The following is a 17,450-nucleotide window of genomic DNA, read 5'->3' on the forward strand; positions in this document are numbered from 1 at the left end:
GTAATCCCAGCTACTTGGGAGGCTGAGGCAGGAGAATTGCTTGAACCAGGGAGGCAGAGGTTGCAGTGAGCCGAGATTGCGCCACTGCACTCCAGCCTGGCTGCCCGACAAGTGAAACTCCACCTCAAAAAAAAAGAACAAGATCAAGAATTCCTTTTTTTTTTTTTAATTACTAATCCACTTTTCTTAAAAATTCTTTTTTTTTTTTTTAAGAGAGTCTCGCTTTGTCACCCAGGCTGGAGTACGGTGGCGCAATCTCAGCTCACTGCAACCTCTGCCGCTGGGTTCAAGGGATTCTCCTGCCTCAGCCTCCCATGGAGCTGGGATTACAGGTGAGCACCACCATACCCAGCTAATTTTTGTATTTTTAGTAGAGACAGGGTCACTATGTTGGCCAGGCTGGTCTTGAACTCCTGACCTCAAGTGAGCCACCCGCCATGGCCTCCCAAAGTGTTGGAATTACAGGCATGAGCCATCATGCCCGACCAAAAATTTCTAGTGAATAAGATAAAGCAATCCTACTGACCACCTTTCCCAAATCCAATCCTTTTTCTGGAGGTATGTATCCTTTTCAGAGTGTTTTTGGTGTACTTATGGGACGTAAATAGAATGCTGTGTAAATTAAATTGTGAAAGAAGGTTTTCCTCAAGTATTCCATTCAATATATTGTTCTGGCTTTTTAAAATTAAATAGTATGCTTGAAAATAATTCCATATGATCCTTTTTGTTTTTGTAATGTTTATCACCAGTTGTGATAAAATTCCAGTTTTGCCAGGCCAGGTGGCTCACACCTGTAAGCACAGCACTTAGGGAGGTCAAGGCAGGAGAGTCTCTTGAGCCCAGGAGTTCATGACCAGCCTGGGCAACATAGTGAGACCCTGTCTCTACAACAAAATAAAAAATTAACTGGACATGGAGCACTCCTGTGGTCTCAGCTATTCATCTGTGGGAGGCTGAGGCAGAGGAGGATTGCTTGAACTCGGAAGGTTGAGACTGCAGTGAGCTGTGATCGCGCCACTGCGCTCCAGCTGGGGTGACAGAGCGAGATGAGTATCCAAAAAAAAAAATTCATTTCAAGGTCATGGTGATAAGATAGATATCAAGGAAATAACAATACAGTATCCTGAAATCTAATATATGTTTGATATTTTTACTTGATTTTTGTCCTGCTAATAAAATGTCTGGAATCAGTTAAGAAATATCACAAGCATTCTAAGGACTCCTGAATCTAACCCATTAAAGTAAGTCCAGATTGGTTTTTTAATCATCTAAATGTGGGTACTATTAATCAGGCTTAAAAAGTGTTATCTAGGCAAGTCAATCACAGAGCTTTATAAGTAACTATTCAACACACAATCCTTTCTCTAATTTTTTTTTTTTTATTGTATTAGAGCAGTTAGACTGGTGTGAGAACTCTTTGTAAGTGGAGTAACAATTTATAAAAATGTAAAATATTAGTGATATAGGCATTTTGGAACATTAATAAAATATCGGATATTGGTCAGGAACAACTGCTTTAATACTAGGGTATCTTGTGATAACATTGAATATAATCTGATTTTCAGAGGTTGTCTTAAGCCACTTCAAATAGTAACTCCTTTCTGTCTTTCCTGACCTTCCATCTCTTCAGACAGAATTTCTGATTTTTTGCAGACTTTTGATACAGAATCATCACAATGCTGTGTACAAACAGGATCCATTTTTTTTTTTTTTTGTAATTTCAGCACTTGATACCATATTGCATGTTTGTTTGAATTAAATTGTGTATACATTTAATCTGTTCTCTTTTTCTCTCTTTTTTGGGAATGCTTTCTTTGTGTCAAGCACTATGTTACCTAATAATAAACTATATCTAACATAAATAAATTATAGTGTTACTACTACAGATAACTTGCAAATCAAAAGTCCAGCAATGTGAATTAATTTTGAATAGTAGTTGGGTAATTCTGACTACTTTAGCAATAATAAGAAAAGTAATTTCAAATGATTTTTTGTTTCCTAGTGTGACTGTGAAATACTATGGAAAAGCATCTCATTCTGCTGCTTATCCCTGGGAAGGATTAAATGCATTAGATGCTGCTGTGCTGGCCTATAACAATCTGTCTGTGTTCAGACAGCAAATGAAACCAACCTGGAGAGTTCATGGTATGAATGTCAAATACCTTCTATAATAGATGGTACTTAATAGAGTTCAGTGCAGTATAATTATTTAATACTCAATTTTTTAAAATTTGGAAATATTTTTGTACTTCATATGAATATTCTGATTTTTAAGCATATTTTCAGAAATTAATGTGACACGATACTAAGATGTTTGTCTATATATGGGTAGAAAGACAGTTTTGATTATTGTACATAAATGGAATGTCATCTTTGAGTATCAAAGATAAAGGTTTTATGTAAGGAACTGTGTTCTTTCAGTGGGTGTTTGAAAATTGGATCTTGATTTTCCAGTTGTCCTCATTATTTCTTAATGATAACCAAATTTTGTTACTTCCTCAATTAAAAAAATGTATAGTAACTGCTAGTTTTATTTAAGTGCCGTTAGTCCTGAGTAATATCTTTTTTTGGGTGTTTTTTTGTTTTTGAGACAGTCTCGCTTTATTGCCCAGGCTGGAGTGCAGTGGTGCAATCTCGGCTCACTGCAACTTCCGCTTCCTGGATTCAAGTGATCCTCCTGCTTCAGCCTCCCAGATAGCTGGGATTACAGGCAGGCGAGCACCACCACATCCAGCTAATATTTGTATATTTTGCAGAGATGGGGTCTTGCTATGTTGGCCAGGATGGTCTCAAACTCCTGGCCTCAAGTGATCTGCCCACCTCAGCCTCCCAAAGTACTGGGATTATAGGTGTGAGCCACTAAGCCTGGTTCTGAATAGTGTCTTTTAAAATTATACATATGTCACCATAATGTAAATACAGTCATAAAGTACTATCTTGAAGGCACACTTTTGTTTTTTAATTTGTTTCTTTATGATTTAGGAAATTGTTATATTTTAATATCTATTCTTTACCTGATTTTGCTGTAGCCTGAAGTCAATTTGTAATTGTACTTTTACCAGTTTTCCTGCCTTAGTTTCTTTAAAAGGAACAAACAGGAATGTGTAGAAATATTTTTTTAAAGTAGGTCATATGACATTGGATTTTTCGTATCTATTTTAGTTATTACTTCAAATGAATAAATCTTAATTCTTTGTAATTCCAAATAAATGCATTTGTTTTGACAGTTGATAATACTTAATGATCTTTGACCTGCATTGGTTTTTTTCTTGGCACGAAAATTATTTTTCTAGAGCTAAATGCCATTTAAAATGTTCATGGGATTCCTGAGGTAGGAGGGTAATTATAGAACCTCATACCGTTGTGGAGGTATGGTAAAATCTTTTCCAGAAAGCTTAAGATGTTACTAAGTTTTTTTTTGTGTGTGGTTATATAATTTTTAAGTTTCATTATAGTCTGTAACATAATATCTTAATATTATATAAATTCCTTTGAATGAAGTACATATGGGTAATTATTTTTTTCTTTTCAGCCAAAAAATATCACCCTATGTACAGAAATTTCAGTTGTACAACATATCAAAATCTTTGATTGGTATATTGGTGGAGCTAGTGAGTTTAAATTATTTTTCTTTATGAACATATTGGCTGAAAAACTTAATGAGTGTATTTAAGCTTAAATAAATGGTCACCAAGCTTAATTCTAGTAATTTGGTTCTTTTTATAGGTATAATAAAAAATGGTGGTGTAAAACCCAATATCATTCCCTCTTATTCTGAATTAATATATTACTTTCGTGCACCTTCAATGAAAGAACTTCAAGTTTTGACCAAAAAGGCAGAAGATTGCTTCAGAGCTGCAGCTTTGGCTTCAGGGTGCACAGTAAGAACTTTTAAAACTTAATCTAAGTTACAATCAGAGGTATATATGTGGGCTAGTGCTGTTAGATTGAAACCTAACTTGACTGTCTTATTTGGTGACATGTTGAATATGCAGAATTTGTTGGCTGAATAGTTAATGTGAAAGTCTTTAATTTTTACATGTTTCACTCCTCAGTGCCTGCAACAGGGAAGGTGACAGGTCATCTTACTTATATAGTAATTAGAATAATTCTGATACTTCTGTGCTAGAATCCCTGACTTTTTATAAGTTAATATTCTTCCTTGTTGGCAGTTATACTTTTAGAATTGCTCTATGTAGTTTCTATACAGGAAACTTTGTGGCAAAATCAGCAAAAACTTTTTTTTTTTTTTGGAGGGGGAGCAGGGTTTTGCTCTGTTGCCCAGGCTGGAGTGTGGTGGCACGATCTTGGCTCACTACAACCTCTGCCTTCCAGGCTCAAGCAATTCTCTCACCTCTGCCTCCCACCTCAGCCCGCTGAGTAGCTGGGACTACAAGCATGCACCACCACACCTGGCTCATTTTTGATATCTTTTTGTGGAGACAGGGTCTCACCATGTTGCCTAGGCTGGTCTCAAACTCCTGAGCTCAAGCGATCCACCCACCTCCACTTTCTAAAGTACTAGGATTATAGGCATGAAACACCTCGCCCAGCCAGTGAAAGCTATTTTTGAAGTTAGGATGTGTATAGTAGTGATATAAATACTATGGCTTGCTGGAATGGAAGATAAAATAGACACGTAAGTTAGTTAAGAGGTTTTATTCATTTGTTTTTGTTTGTTTGTTTGTTTTTGAGACAGAGTCTTGCTCTGTTGCCCAGGCTGGAGTGCAGTGGTACGATTTTGGCTCAGCGCAACCTCTACCTCCTGGGTTCAAGTGATTCTCATGCTGCAGCCTCCCAAGTAGCTGGGACTATAGGCGCGTGCCACCACACCCAGCTAATTTTTTTTTTTTTTCAGATGGAGTCTCACCCCGGCCCAGGCTAGAGTGCAGTGGTGTGATCTCGGCTCACTGCAACCTCTGCCTTGCAGGTTCAAGCAATTCTCCTGCCTCAGCCTCCTGAGTAGCTGGGATTACAGGCACATGCCTCCACACCCAGCTATTTTTTTGTATCTTTAGTAGAGACGAGGTTTCACCATGTTGACCAGGCTGGTCTCGAACTCCTGACCTCGTGATCCACCCGCCTCAACCTCCCAAAGTGCTGGGATTACAGGTGTGAGCCACCACGCCAACTGGTTTTGAACCATAAAGTTAGCAGTATTTAAATACCAATCATGTACTGCGTAAAGTGGAGTGAGTTTTAGAATTATACAAGATAAGAATCTTGCCCTGGAGGGAGCCTGTTTAGGTCTAGTTGGAGAAACAGGATCTTGACCCATAACTCTCAGCCTAGCTGATTCTATAACCTTTAGAAATGTTTAGTGTCTTTGGCCCTCCATTTTCTTGCTTGAAAAATGGAGATAATAACAGTCTATCTTAGGGTTCTTGTGAGAATTAAATGAGTTAATGTTTCTGAAGGGTTTAGAGCCCAGCCTTCATTTATATTACCTTATTTTTTTCTGTTCTTATTAGTCTAGAGGTGTATGATTAATTCATGTAGTAGCAGTATCTCACAGTAGCAGTAATTCTCAGAAAGCATGTTACGTGTCCTGAAAGTAGTATGGAATGCGTCATGAGGATCAGAGGTGGGAAAGAGTGGTCTGGGGCAGTTAACCTTGGAGCAAGGTTTTGTGGAAGACTGCAGACCTGAGTTGAGTTTTGAAGGGTGATCGTACTTTCAGATATGCATGGGAAAGACAGAGACTGACAGTTCTTAGGGAATATAGTCAGCAAAGATAAGAGTATAAAAGCTTGTGTTGTAGTGAATAGATAAACATGTGGACAGATGTAGGAGCAAAGATGTATTCTCATTTGCGACTAGAGAAGATGGGTATAGATTTAGTGAATGAAAACTATGAAGTGTCCATAGCCTAGGACAGTAGAAACTAAATATTTATTCCCTTATTTATTTATAATTATAAATATTTATTTGTGAAATACATATGCATGTGAACTATTATCATTAGGCAATATCTCAAGGCATACGGTATTCCCTTACGGTAAGGTTTGTTGTTACTGGATTTGAATCTGTATTTAATTTAATTAATTTATTTTTAAAGTTTTTTGTAGAGATAGGATCTCCCTATGTTGCCCAGACTGGGTCAAAACTCCTGGGTTCAAGTGATCCCCCTGCTTTGACCTCCCAAAGTTCTGGGATTGCAGGTGTGAGCCACCTTGCCTGCCCTGAATCTATATTTTAAATAATCTTTTAGTAATTTCTTACATTTTGGCTGGCTTGTAAGGTCTGATTCAGTTGTCATAGTTTCTACCATAGATGTTGCTAAGAATAAAAGAAATGTCATCTCTGCTATTTATGATTGGCTTTTGCTAATATTGGTGTTAGCTTTAGTTTGAGGGAATATTGCCAATTTTCATTTAATCAAAACTGAATCTGTAAATCCACTTAATTGGGCACATAAAAGCTGCTTCTGTATCTTTGTATTCTGAAATTAATAAATGAGGACTGTTGTCAACCCTTCCTCATTGCAAATCTTCTCCGTTTCCCTCAGAGTGCTTTTCTACCTCTCACACCAGGCAGTGATGTCAGTGTCAGTTTGCATATTGAATATTAGTAAAGCTTAATTTCTTTTTTTTTGGAGACTGAATCCTAGAGCAGTGTTCCTCAGAATGTGGTTTTTGGGTCACCTATGTCAGAATGTCTTGGAGGGTGCTGGTTAAAATAAAAATTAGGTTGGTCGCAGTGGCTCACGCCTGTAATCCCAGCACTTTGGGAGGCCGAGGTGGGCAGATCACCTGAAGTCAGGAGTTCGAGACCAGCCTGGCCAACATGGCGAAACCCCATCTCTACTAAAATACAAAAACAATGAACTGGGCTTGGTGGCTGGTGCCTGTAATGCCAGCTACTTGGGAGGCTAAGGCAGGAGAATCACTTGAACCTGGGAGGCAGAGATTGCGGTGCACTGAGATCGCACCACTGTACTCCAGCCTGGGCAACAGAGTGAGACTCCATCTCAAAAATAAAATAATTAAAAATTAATAAACATTTCTGGGCCCTTCTCACACCCTATCTAGGTGACTAAAGTTGACACTCACTAGCTAGTACAGAGCTTGGTGACATTGTGGGGTTTAGTGTTTATATAATATAAAGGAGATAGAGGCTTAGGAACTCTCGTTATAGAAAATACATCTTTTTTTCTTTTCTTTTTTCTTTTTTAAGGCAAGAGATTTGAGAGTGTTTATATCTGGAAGGGAAAGTATCTTCTCTTAAAACCTCTTCCTATTAGAGAGCAATCACTGGTTTGAAAATTAGATAGTGAATTTGAGTTTTTTATTTCAAAGTTTGTTTTGCAATTTTTTATTAGGTGGAAATTAAAAGTGGAGCACATGATTATTACAATGTCCTTCCCAATAAGAGCCTATGGAAAGCCTATATGGAAAATGGAAGAAAACTAGGAATAGAATTCATTTCAGAAGATACAATGTTGAATGGCCCTTCAGGTAATTAAGTTCTTTTTTTAATATATTGAGCTATTTGAGGAAGAGAAATACCATCTTTGGTTAAATTGGTTTTATTTAATGGTTTGGGAGGTAGGGAGGTACTGCTGACATTTTTAATATTTTCACAAACTTTATGATTAGGGGAAAGAAACTAATGGGCTCTTGAGTGAGTGTAGAATGTCAAACAAGCCGACTTGATTTTAGAAATAGTCAACCTACATTTTTGTCTATATTCTAAGTATTTTCTGGTGTTTAAGTTTCTTTAGTTTTAATTGTTAAGTAAGTGGCTAAGGTGGGATATAGAATTTTAATTCATTCTTAGTCATCACTATAAGCAGGTTACTAAGTACTTAGTTATCTGGGGCATTTTCAGTTTTTGAGGAGCAACAGACAACTAGAATTGAAATAAGCATATTTGGGGTTATGTTAGTTTTTTTTCCTTTTAAAAGCATATTATTACTAACACATTTGCAAGTTAGAGATGTATCTTCTGTTTTAAAAATAGATGTTGATGAAGTAGGCCCAAAAGGACTTGGTGGTGAAATGAGGTGTCATTGTTTTTCATTAAGATAAGGAGTTCAGGCCGGGCGCGGTGGCTCAAGCCTGTAATCCCAGCACTTTGGGAGGCCGAGACGGGCGGATCACGAGGTCAGGAGATCGAGACCATCCTGGCTAACACGGTGAAACCCCGTCTCTACTAAAAATACAAAAAAAACTAGCCAGGCGAGGTGGCGGGCGCCTGTAGTCCCAGCTACTCCGGAGGCTGAGGCAGGAGAATGGCATAAACCCGGGAGGCGGAGCTTGCAGTGAGCTGAGATCCGGCCACTGCACTCCAGTCCGGGCGACAGAGCAAGACTCCACCTCAAAAAAAAAAAAAAAAAAGATAAGGAGTTCAAGAGAAAGAGCAGGTTAGGGTAAGAGTGGGTTGTTATAAACTACTATGTTAAACTTGAGGTGCTTATAGTATTTCTAAGTGGAGCTGTTCAGTACCTGTTAAATTTAGAACCCAAAAAGATGTCTAGTTTGGAGATTTAGGAGTTGTCCATATACGAAAGGTAATAGAAGATGTCGACGAGGTTGCCCAAATACATAAAGGAAAAAGATTCCCAGAGATCAGACGTTGGTAGTCAACAGTCAACAGAGTGAAAGCCAGACAATCAGGAGAGAGGAGGAGAGTCATGGAAGCCAAGGGAGAACAAAACTTACCGAAGAGAAGGAGGCGTAAACATGTCAGGTGCTGTAGAGACTAAATAGGATGAGTATGGTCTAGTGTCCGCTGGATTCTAGTAATTAGAAATTCACAAATTGTCTGGAAGAAAATAGTACAAGACCAGTGGTACCAGATGCTGGGTCTCACTTCTCTACCCAGAGCATTGACTGGTGAGATAGTGGAAGTAGCAGAGGAAGACTATTCTTTTTCAAGAGAGTTAGCTTTCAAGAAAAATAGAGTGGATGGATACAAGCTTGATGGAAATACGGAAAATAAAATAGTTTTTTGTTTTTTGGTTTTTTTTTTTTGAGACGGAGTCTCGCTCTTGTCACCCAGGCTGGAGTGCAGTGGCATGATCTCAGCTCACTACAAGCTTTGCCTCCCAGGTTCACACCATTCTCCTGCCTCAGCCTCCCGAGTAGCTGGGACTACAGGCACCCGCCACCACGCCCGGCTAATTTTATCTATTTAATTTTTTTTATTTTTAGTAGAGACGCAGTTTAACTGTGTTAGCCAGGATAGTCTCGATCTCCTGACCTCGTGATCTGCCCTCCTCGGCCTCCCAAAGTGCTGGGATTACAGGCGTGAGCTACTGTGCCTGGCCACGAAAATAGTTTTTAAGGGAAGATACTTGAGAAGTAGAGGTAATGTTTAGGAAGAAGGTCAGGGAGTTCAGAGACTTTCCCTTTAGGAAGTAGTACACAGTGAGCATTGAGCTGGTAGGGCTGAGGGATTGAGAGAGAATTGCCACTGAGAGGAGCTGGCCAGGGACATCAGAGTTTCATGTTTTCTTTTGTTTCTGGACAGCATGAGAGCTCAGCTCAGCATTGAAGATCATGAATTTGTTGTTAAGGCAGTCTTCATGGTTCTGTTCTTTTACCCTAGCAGGTTTCTGCAGTCTAGCTGAAGAAGGAAAGACACACGGACAGCTCTACCCTGGGTTTGGGTTTTATATAATGGACAAATCAGTAGGATAAAGTGGCTGTGATTTTGGTATGATTTGTGGGCTCTAGGGTCTAGCTCCACAAGTAATATTTTAAAATATGCAACAGGCTTTTTTTTTGGTCCATCCTATTTTGTTTTGTTTTGTTTTGTTTTCACACTCAGACTGTTCAGACTCTTTAAACACCAGAGAGGCTTTTTCCATCCTGTTCACTGATGTCCCATCACTGTGCATCCTCAGTGATGGAGCCGTTTCTGGCACAGTTAAGTGCTTAGTGAATATTTTCTGAAGCAGTACTTTTATAGAGGCTACTGTGCCTCAAAGTCTGGCCTCAGTCTGCATTTGCCACATAACTAGTAGCTGTGAGACTATCGGCATGTTACTTAATACCCATAAGCCTTGGTTTCTTCATATTTAAAATGGAAACTGTTCTAAATGTTAATGAGAATACATACAAAACACTGAGGATTGTGTTTGGAACGGAGTATTCCAGATAAATGTTAGCTACCCTTTGTTACATATTCCTTTGTTCTCTTACCACTCACTGTGTAGTCTCACTTTGCCTGCCTGGTGTTTGACATGTAATAAACATTCAGTAAATATCCACTGAGTGAACATAAGGCTTTGTTTTTACTGTGATTTCTTCAGCAAGTGTCTGTGTGTCAATCCTGTGAGAAGTTAGATACACAGTCATTTCAAATACTATTTCTTGCCGTATACAGCCTCATAATGTAGTTTCTGAGATAAGCATGAACCAAATCATCCAATACATGGAAAATTAAAAAGTACTGTAAAGGACAGCAATACATCTCTGTGAGAGCCTGTCCTAGAGGAATTTCACTTTATGGGGAGGTGAAGTAAGTAAAGCTTTGCTGAGAAAATGATGCTTAAGATGGAATTTGAAGGTTAAGTAAGAGTTACAGGGATGATGCAGGGATAGCATGTGCAAGGGTTCTGTGACGGGGAGAGCATAGTGAGTGTCTAGAGTGGCTGGGGCATCGAGGATAGTGGGAACGTGGTATGAGACCAGGTTGGAAAGGGTAAATGAAGATTGAAAAAAAAAATCAGCAAATAGAGTAGATGCTGCTAGACCAATTAGGAAACTTTTAGTTCAGACAATAGATAATGATCGCATAAACTGGAGACAGGTGTTGGTGATGGTGATGCAAAGAGCATTAGGATTCTGAGATATTTGGCAGATAGATACTGTTGATAGGTGGGGTGGAGGTAGAAGAGGAGAAAGATCATGAGTTTGACTTTAGATGTGGTAAGTTTGATCTACCTTGAAGACATCCAAGAGAAGATACCAGGCTGGCAACTGGATGTATGAGCATAGAATTTAGAAGAGACTGGGAAGAGATTTGAGTTGGTGATTATTTGAAGCAATACATATGGACAAAATCTTGAGAAAGAATATGCAGTGAGAAGAGAAAGGGGCCTGGAATGGAGTCTCCCGTAACTAATATTTCATCGTCAGGTAGAGGGGGCTGTATCCCCAAGAGAGACAGAAGAAGGGGCCGTCAGAGAGGCAGAAGGGAAGCCACGCAAGTGCTGTGTCACAGAAGAGAAGAAAGGGAGTAAGTGACAGTGTGGAGTGTTGGCTAAGAGGGCCGGTAAAAGCCTTAAGACCAGGCAAGGACAGGTTTGCAGTGACCTTCATGAGAGATGTGACTGATGCAGGGGAGTGTGTGGCGGACTCAGTGGAAGGTGAGCCCGTGAAAGCACGAGCATATGGACAACTCTCCAAGAAGCTCACTTCTCTGGGTCTCTTCTAACAGGGACTGTGACTTCATAACTCAAGAATACTTAACCACGTATACTTAAATAGAGTTTTTTTCCTTTGTGTGTTCCAAGGATCTACAGATTTTGGAAATGTTACTTTTGTGGTTCCTGGAATTCATCCATATTTTCACATTGGATCTAATGCCTTGAATCACACTGAACAGTACACTGAAGCTGCTGGTAAGTGTTGTTGTATGTGACCGTTTTGGCACGCACACTCTTCTGTAGTAGCTGCTTTTCTGTTTAACCTACTATTTCACTACATAACATCACCTCAGTGAATACTGCACTGTGGTGGGCAGTTGGAGAGCCAGTTGAGATACGGATAGCTAACCTGTGAAATTAAATACAGTTTAAATAAGTAAGAAGGTATTTTATTTTCTCTACCTTTTAGGGTCACAGGAAGCTCAGTTCTACACTTTGCAGACGGCCAAAGCCCTGGCAATGACAGCACTGGATGTTATTTTTAAACCAGAGTTACTGGAAAGAATCAGAGAGGACTTTAAACTGAAACTTCAAGAAGAACAGTTTGTAAATGCAGTAGAATAGAAGGAAGACTTAGGGACCGCTTATAAATCAAGAACATGTGATGATTTTTTTCTTTTAATCTCTTTTAATGAAGGTGTGCTTGTTTTTTAATCTTAAAGGAGTCAAATTCTTTTTACCTGATAAGTGAGGACAGGGTGTGGAGAAAACATATTACCTCATATCTGAAGTGAAAATTTTTGCAAATCCGTACTCGATGGGATTATGATATTACAGGAGCTGGTATGTGATGCCATTTCTTTTCTTTCCCCCGCAACCACTCACCTTCACAGTAGTGATAGCATTTCTTAAACTACCTGGAGGATACATGGCATCATTGTAATAAAATATTTTAATAAACCTTTTTATAAGCCTTACATGTTGTCTGTATTTTTAAAAGCTTAAGAGATTTCAAACCTTGTATTCAGAATTGACACCTATGAGAGTGTTTTGTGGTATAGGGTGGTAAACTTTTTCTCTAATCGTATATTATTCCTCTACCAGATTGTATATTTGAAGCCAGTATCTTTCTTTTTTTTTTAAAAGACAAGAGTCTCGCTCTGTTGCCTAGGCTGAAGTATAGTAACATGATCTCGGCTCACTGCAACCTCTGCCTCCCAGGTTCAAGTGATTGTCTTGCCTCAGCCTCCCGAGTAGCTGGGACTACAGGTGTGTGGCGCCATGCCCAGCTAATTTTTGTATTTTCAGTAGAGACGGCATTTCACCATGTTGGTCAGGCTGGTCTCGAACTCCTGACCTCAGGTGATGCACCCACCTTGGCTTCCTAAAGTGCTGGGATTACAGGCGTGAGCCACTACACCCGGCCTGCCAGTGTCTTTTTAATACACACGTGTGTTGGTATTTTTAAATTGTTACAGTACTTTTTGAATAAGCAAATATTGCTTCCTTGCTTGGAATCATCAAAGTTTAAAGTAGCTTCGTGGATGGACCATGATCCTAAGATGAGTTTTAATTGTGATTATAGTCATCTCTTATACAGCCTGGAGAAGAAAAGATATACTTACTACTTTGCTTTGGGTACACATAAGAAAACCTCCTTTTAAAAAAACTTCTTACTTTTTTACGTAATAGAGACAGGGGCTCACTATATCTTCCAGGCTGGTCTCAAACTCCTGGGCTCAAGCAATCTTCCTGTTTTGGCCTCCCAAAGTGTTGGGATTTCAGGTATGAGACACCACACCTGCCCATTTTTGTTTTGTTTTTTAATGGGCAGTTTCTTGTTCTGTTTCCCAGGCTGGAGTGCAGTGGTGTAATCACAGCACACTGCAGCCTCGAATTCCTGGACTCAAGCAGTCCTCCCACCTCAACCTCTTAAAGCACTGGGATTACAGGCTTGAGGCACTGCACCTGGCCCTGACTCATTTTTTTAAAAAGGTTAGGCTGACATAGTGCAAAGTTTAAAATTATACGATTCTTAAAATGCGGAATTAGTTTCTAACCTAAACTAGAGGTATAGGTGGACCTGCTTGAGATATCTTTGTTTTTATGGAACATTTTTATTACACGCCTTTATAATTTTTCATTGTTCATGCCCTGTACTGAAACCTTTTTCTCAAATACCAACTCTTGGCTATGTTAAATTTATAGACTTTAAAAGATATTATCTAAGTTAATGGTTTAAATACACAAATTGAGAATATTTTCTTTTTAGTGGTAATTTTAAAAGCAGGCCTTAATGTGGGACCTGCTTTTAAAGTAAAATAATTATGTGGTACTATGAATTACTAAGTTGCTATATACCATGTAATAGTGAGTATAGCTAATATTTAGTATGCCTTTTAAAAATTTTGGACTGCCTTTCAGTTTTAACAAATTCTCCACATTATGTGAACTACTCAAGGAATTTTCCCTTTTTAATTGTCTCTATAACACTCATAAGAGCTAGGGCATTAGGATAAACTAGAATATTTTATGTTTATGAATACTTGTATAAACTTAAAAGTGTTTTGATCTCCCACAGTTTCCCAAAGGAATGTTTATTTATTAAGAGTTGTGTTGATATTTTAACTGTTACAATTTTAGCAGTTCAGTGAACATTGGTTGAGGAATGCGTATTTCTAAGCACTGGGTGTAAGAAGAAAAGACACTGCAAGAGGAAGAACTAAGATTAACATAATTTCTTTGGTTTTTCTATTGCTTGTTACTATTATGTAAAAACTAGGTGGCAGTTCAGAAGGAAGATTGTTGTAACAGAAGAGTGACAATCAAGAATTTTTTGATCATTAAATCAGATTTTGTAAACAGTGGCAGGAGCATGGACTTAAAACAAGGTTTACTTATTTGGTTTTGTCAAAATTTTATGAAAATATGTAATATATATTTATACTAAAACTATATAATCCTTAGATTTAGAAAAGCAATCAGTTAATGTCTTTAGCACACTAAAGCAGTATTAAACACAGGTACAAGTTTGAAATTGTAGAAAACTGAAAGAAAACAAAAGACAAAATGTGTGTGGTAGGGAATTAAAGAGTTTAAGATATTATGTAAAATTATGTGTATTTTCTTCTCTTTTACATAAATCATTTGTGAAAAGTATGCTCAACTTTTTTACAAGAGTGATATTAATTAGGATTTGTTTTTCAATATAATTTGGAGACCCTTAGTTATCCAAATAAAAATGATGAGTCTCTGTGCCTTTAAAAAAAGAAAGAAAGAAAGAAAAGACACTGTGCATGCCCCAGAAAGCTTGTGATGGGTAGTAAGTTCTCACGAGATTTATTTATCTGAGCAACGCTGGGACTGAGGGAACATCTGAAAGCTACCATCTTGAAAATTTTTGAGGAAGTGTTTCTGAAATATTTAAAAATACTTCAGTCATTTGAACAGCAGAAATTGATGCAAAAAGTTTTTTTTTTTTTTTGAGGATGATTGTCTAATTTTGTAATACGTTCTTTTTTAAAAACCTGTCTGATGGTGTTTTATACATTTCTAACTTTTTACCTGAATTATCTCTTTAGTCTTTTGGAAAATATCCTACATAAGACTAACCTTTAAAACTATCAGATTTTTGTTGTAAAATAAATGTTATCTTTGTACTAGATAGCAACCCTTTATAAGGTTGTAAGTTATGATAAACTGCTTCTTTATTACATACTTCATAGCAAGCATTTTGCAGTCCAATTATATATAGTTGAGGATGGTGTATTTTGATATGTATGAAAATGTTTTCAAGTAAACAGTCTACTACCATCAGATTATAAGCTTTTTTGTAATATTTTAATAGGTACATAAAATATGTATGAAAAATCTATAATAAACATGATAGCAATTGTCTTTTTTAATGACATGAAGATACATATGAAGATAAAGCACAATTACCCAAATCCATTGTGATGATATACTATACTTTTTCTTATGCATCAGTATCATAGATGTTGACTTGCTTTTCCATTATGTCATATATTTTAAAAGAACAATTAAGTTATTTTGTTGAAAAATGAATGTTTCACTAGTCTCAGAAACTAAAAAATTGCAGTGCAAATTGTACATGACAGGAGGTGAATACATAGTTATAGTATTGAGTCCTTTTTTAAAAAAAGTTTCCACCTTTGATACAGAGTAATTCCATATAATAAAACAAATGCAATGGAACAGGTTTTTAGATCCTGGTTAAAGTATAAGTGCCTCATATGAGAAAAGTCACAAATGTCCATGTTTCTTTGTTTAAACTGGTTTTTTATTTTTATTCTTACTTTTGGAGACAGGGTCTCGCTGTCAACCAGGCTGGAGTACAGTCAGTGTTGTGATCACGGCCCACTGCAGCCTCACCTTCTAGGCTCAAGCAATCCTCCTGCCTCAGCCTCCTGAGTAGCTGGAACTATAGGCATGTGCCCAGCTAATTTTTAAACTTTTTGTACAGATGGGGTCTCAAACTCCTGAGTTCAAGCAATCCTCCTGCCTTGGCCTAACGAAAGACTAGGATTAGGGTGTAAGCCACTGAGCCCAGCCTTAGACTGGCTTTCAAAATAGAGCCCAAATCTGTTCTTTTTTTAAAGAGATTAATATGTAAGATTAGCTTTTGTTAGCTCAATAGATCAAAGTACCTAACCACCTTAAAAAAGAAACCTCAGAAATACAAAATAGACAAGATTATCAGGTCAGGGTTTTTTTTTTTTTTTTTTTTTTTTTTTTTTTTTTGAGACAGAGTCTCGCTCTGTTGCCCAGGCTGGAGTGCAGTGGCCGGATCTCAGCTCACTGCAAGCTCCGCCTCCCGGGTTTACGCCATTCTCCTGCCTCAGCCTCCCGAGTAGCTGGGACTACAGGCGCCTGCCACCTCGCCCGGCTAGCTTTTTGTATTTTTTAGTAGAGACGGGGTTTCACCGTGTTAGCCAGGATGGTCTTGAACTCCTGACCTCGTGATCCGCCCGTCTCGGCCTCCCAAAGTGCTGGGATTACAGGCTTGAGCCACCGTGCCCGGCCTCAGGTCAGGGTCTTAAGTGGACAATAATCTTGTTGAGGTCAGAGACAGTAGACATTGCCTCCCTGGATGAACAATCGCATTTGGGAGTTTGAATTTTTTTTCTGTTTGTTGTGTTGTTGGTCACTGACAACATACTTAGCTCAAGAGAATGGAAAAGAGTTAAAAACCTGCATCTTTTCCATTTACATTTATTTAAGATAAACCAAAGCTTCTAAATTGACTCACTGGTTATTGCCTGAAATGATAAGGATTGAGGATTAACAGTAGCCTCATGGCATGTCATCTGATCTGACACTTTCCTTGAAGAAAGATCATGTGTTAGAGTATGGAACCTTAAAGAGTTTGATTAGAAGCTGAGTAAAAATCCTTGAGTATAAATAGTTAAGAGTTTGCTCATTGGGCCGGGCACGGTGGCTCACGCCTGTAATCGCCACTTTGGGAGGCCGAGGTGGGTGGATCACCTGAGGTCAGGAGTTCGAGACCACCTGGCCAACATGGTGAAACCCCGTTTCTACTAAAAAAATACACAAATTAGCTGGGTGTGGTGGTGGGCATCTGTAATCTCAGCTAGTCAGGAGGCTGAGGCAGGAGAATTGCTGGAATCCAGGTGGCAGAGGTTGCAGTGAGCCGAGATCGCGCCATTGCACCCCTGCCCGGGCTGACAACAGCGAGACTCCGTCTCAATGAATGAATGAATGAATGAAAGTTTGCTCATTGTCTGAGAGCACGATAGGATGCCAGGAAGAAGTGAACTCAGATGCAGTTGAAACCTAATGCTTTAAACTAGTATCTGAGTCCCGTTATCTCTGAACGTTGTGTGGTGGTAAATGATTGTGGAGCCATGACGTTCTTTGGATATGGAGCAGTTACTCACAGCAGCTATTTGGTGTGTTTGCCATAGTTTTTGAAGGTTTATAGGTGGGTTGTGTGTTCTTTAAGAAAAGGTCCCTTGTAAAAATATGTAAGAATAGTTTATAGTAGAAAATCTGGGCTGGGTGCAGTGGCTCACGCCTGTAATCCCAGAACTTTGGGAGGCCAAGGTGGGCAGATCACCTTTGGTCAGGAGTTTGAGACCAACTTGGCCAACAG

The 17,450-nt window shown here is 38.6% G+C and overlaps 1 protein-coding gene across 1 annotated transcript in view; it reads left to right on the forward strand.

The window, feature by feature from the left end:
• Positions 1-12,797, forward strand: part of PM20D2 (peptidase M20 domain containing 2) — an 18,951-nt gene extending 6,154 nt beyond the window's left edge. The window contains exons 3-7 of the mRNA XM_011941912.1: positions 2,003-2,145; positions 3,727-3,881; positions 7,322-7,457; positions 11,465-11,572; positions 11,787-12,797. Of these exons, the coding sequence (XP_011797302.1) occupies positions 2,003-2,145; positions 3,727-3,881; positions 7,322-7,457; positions 11,465-11,572; positions 11,787-11,941 (697 nt within the window). The 3' untranslated portion in view covers positions 11,942-12,797. The remainder of the gene's footprint in view (positions 1-2,002; positions 2,146-3,726; positions 3,882-7,321; positions 7,458-11,464; positions 11,573-11,786) is intronic.
• The last annotated feature ends 4,653 nt before the right edge of the window (positions 12,798-17,450 follow it).

This window comes from Colobus angolensis, unplaced genomic scaffold (assembly GCF_000951035.1).
Source record: "Colobus angolensis palliatus isolate OR3802 unplaced genomic scaffold, Cang.pa_1.0 Scaffold203, whole genome shotgun sequence".
NCBI classification, from domain to species: domain Eukaryota; kingdom Metazoa; phylum Chordata; class Mammalia; order Primates; family Cercopithecidae; genus Colobus; species Colobus angolensis.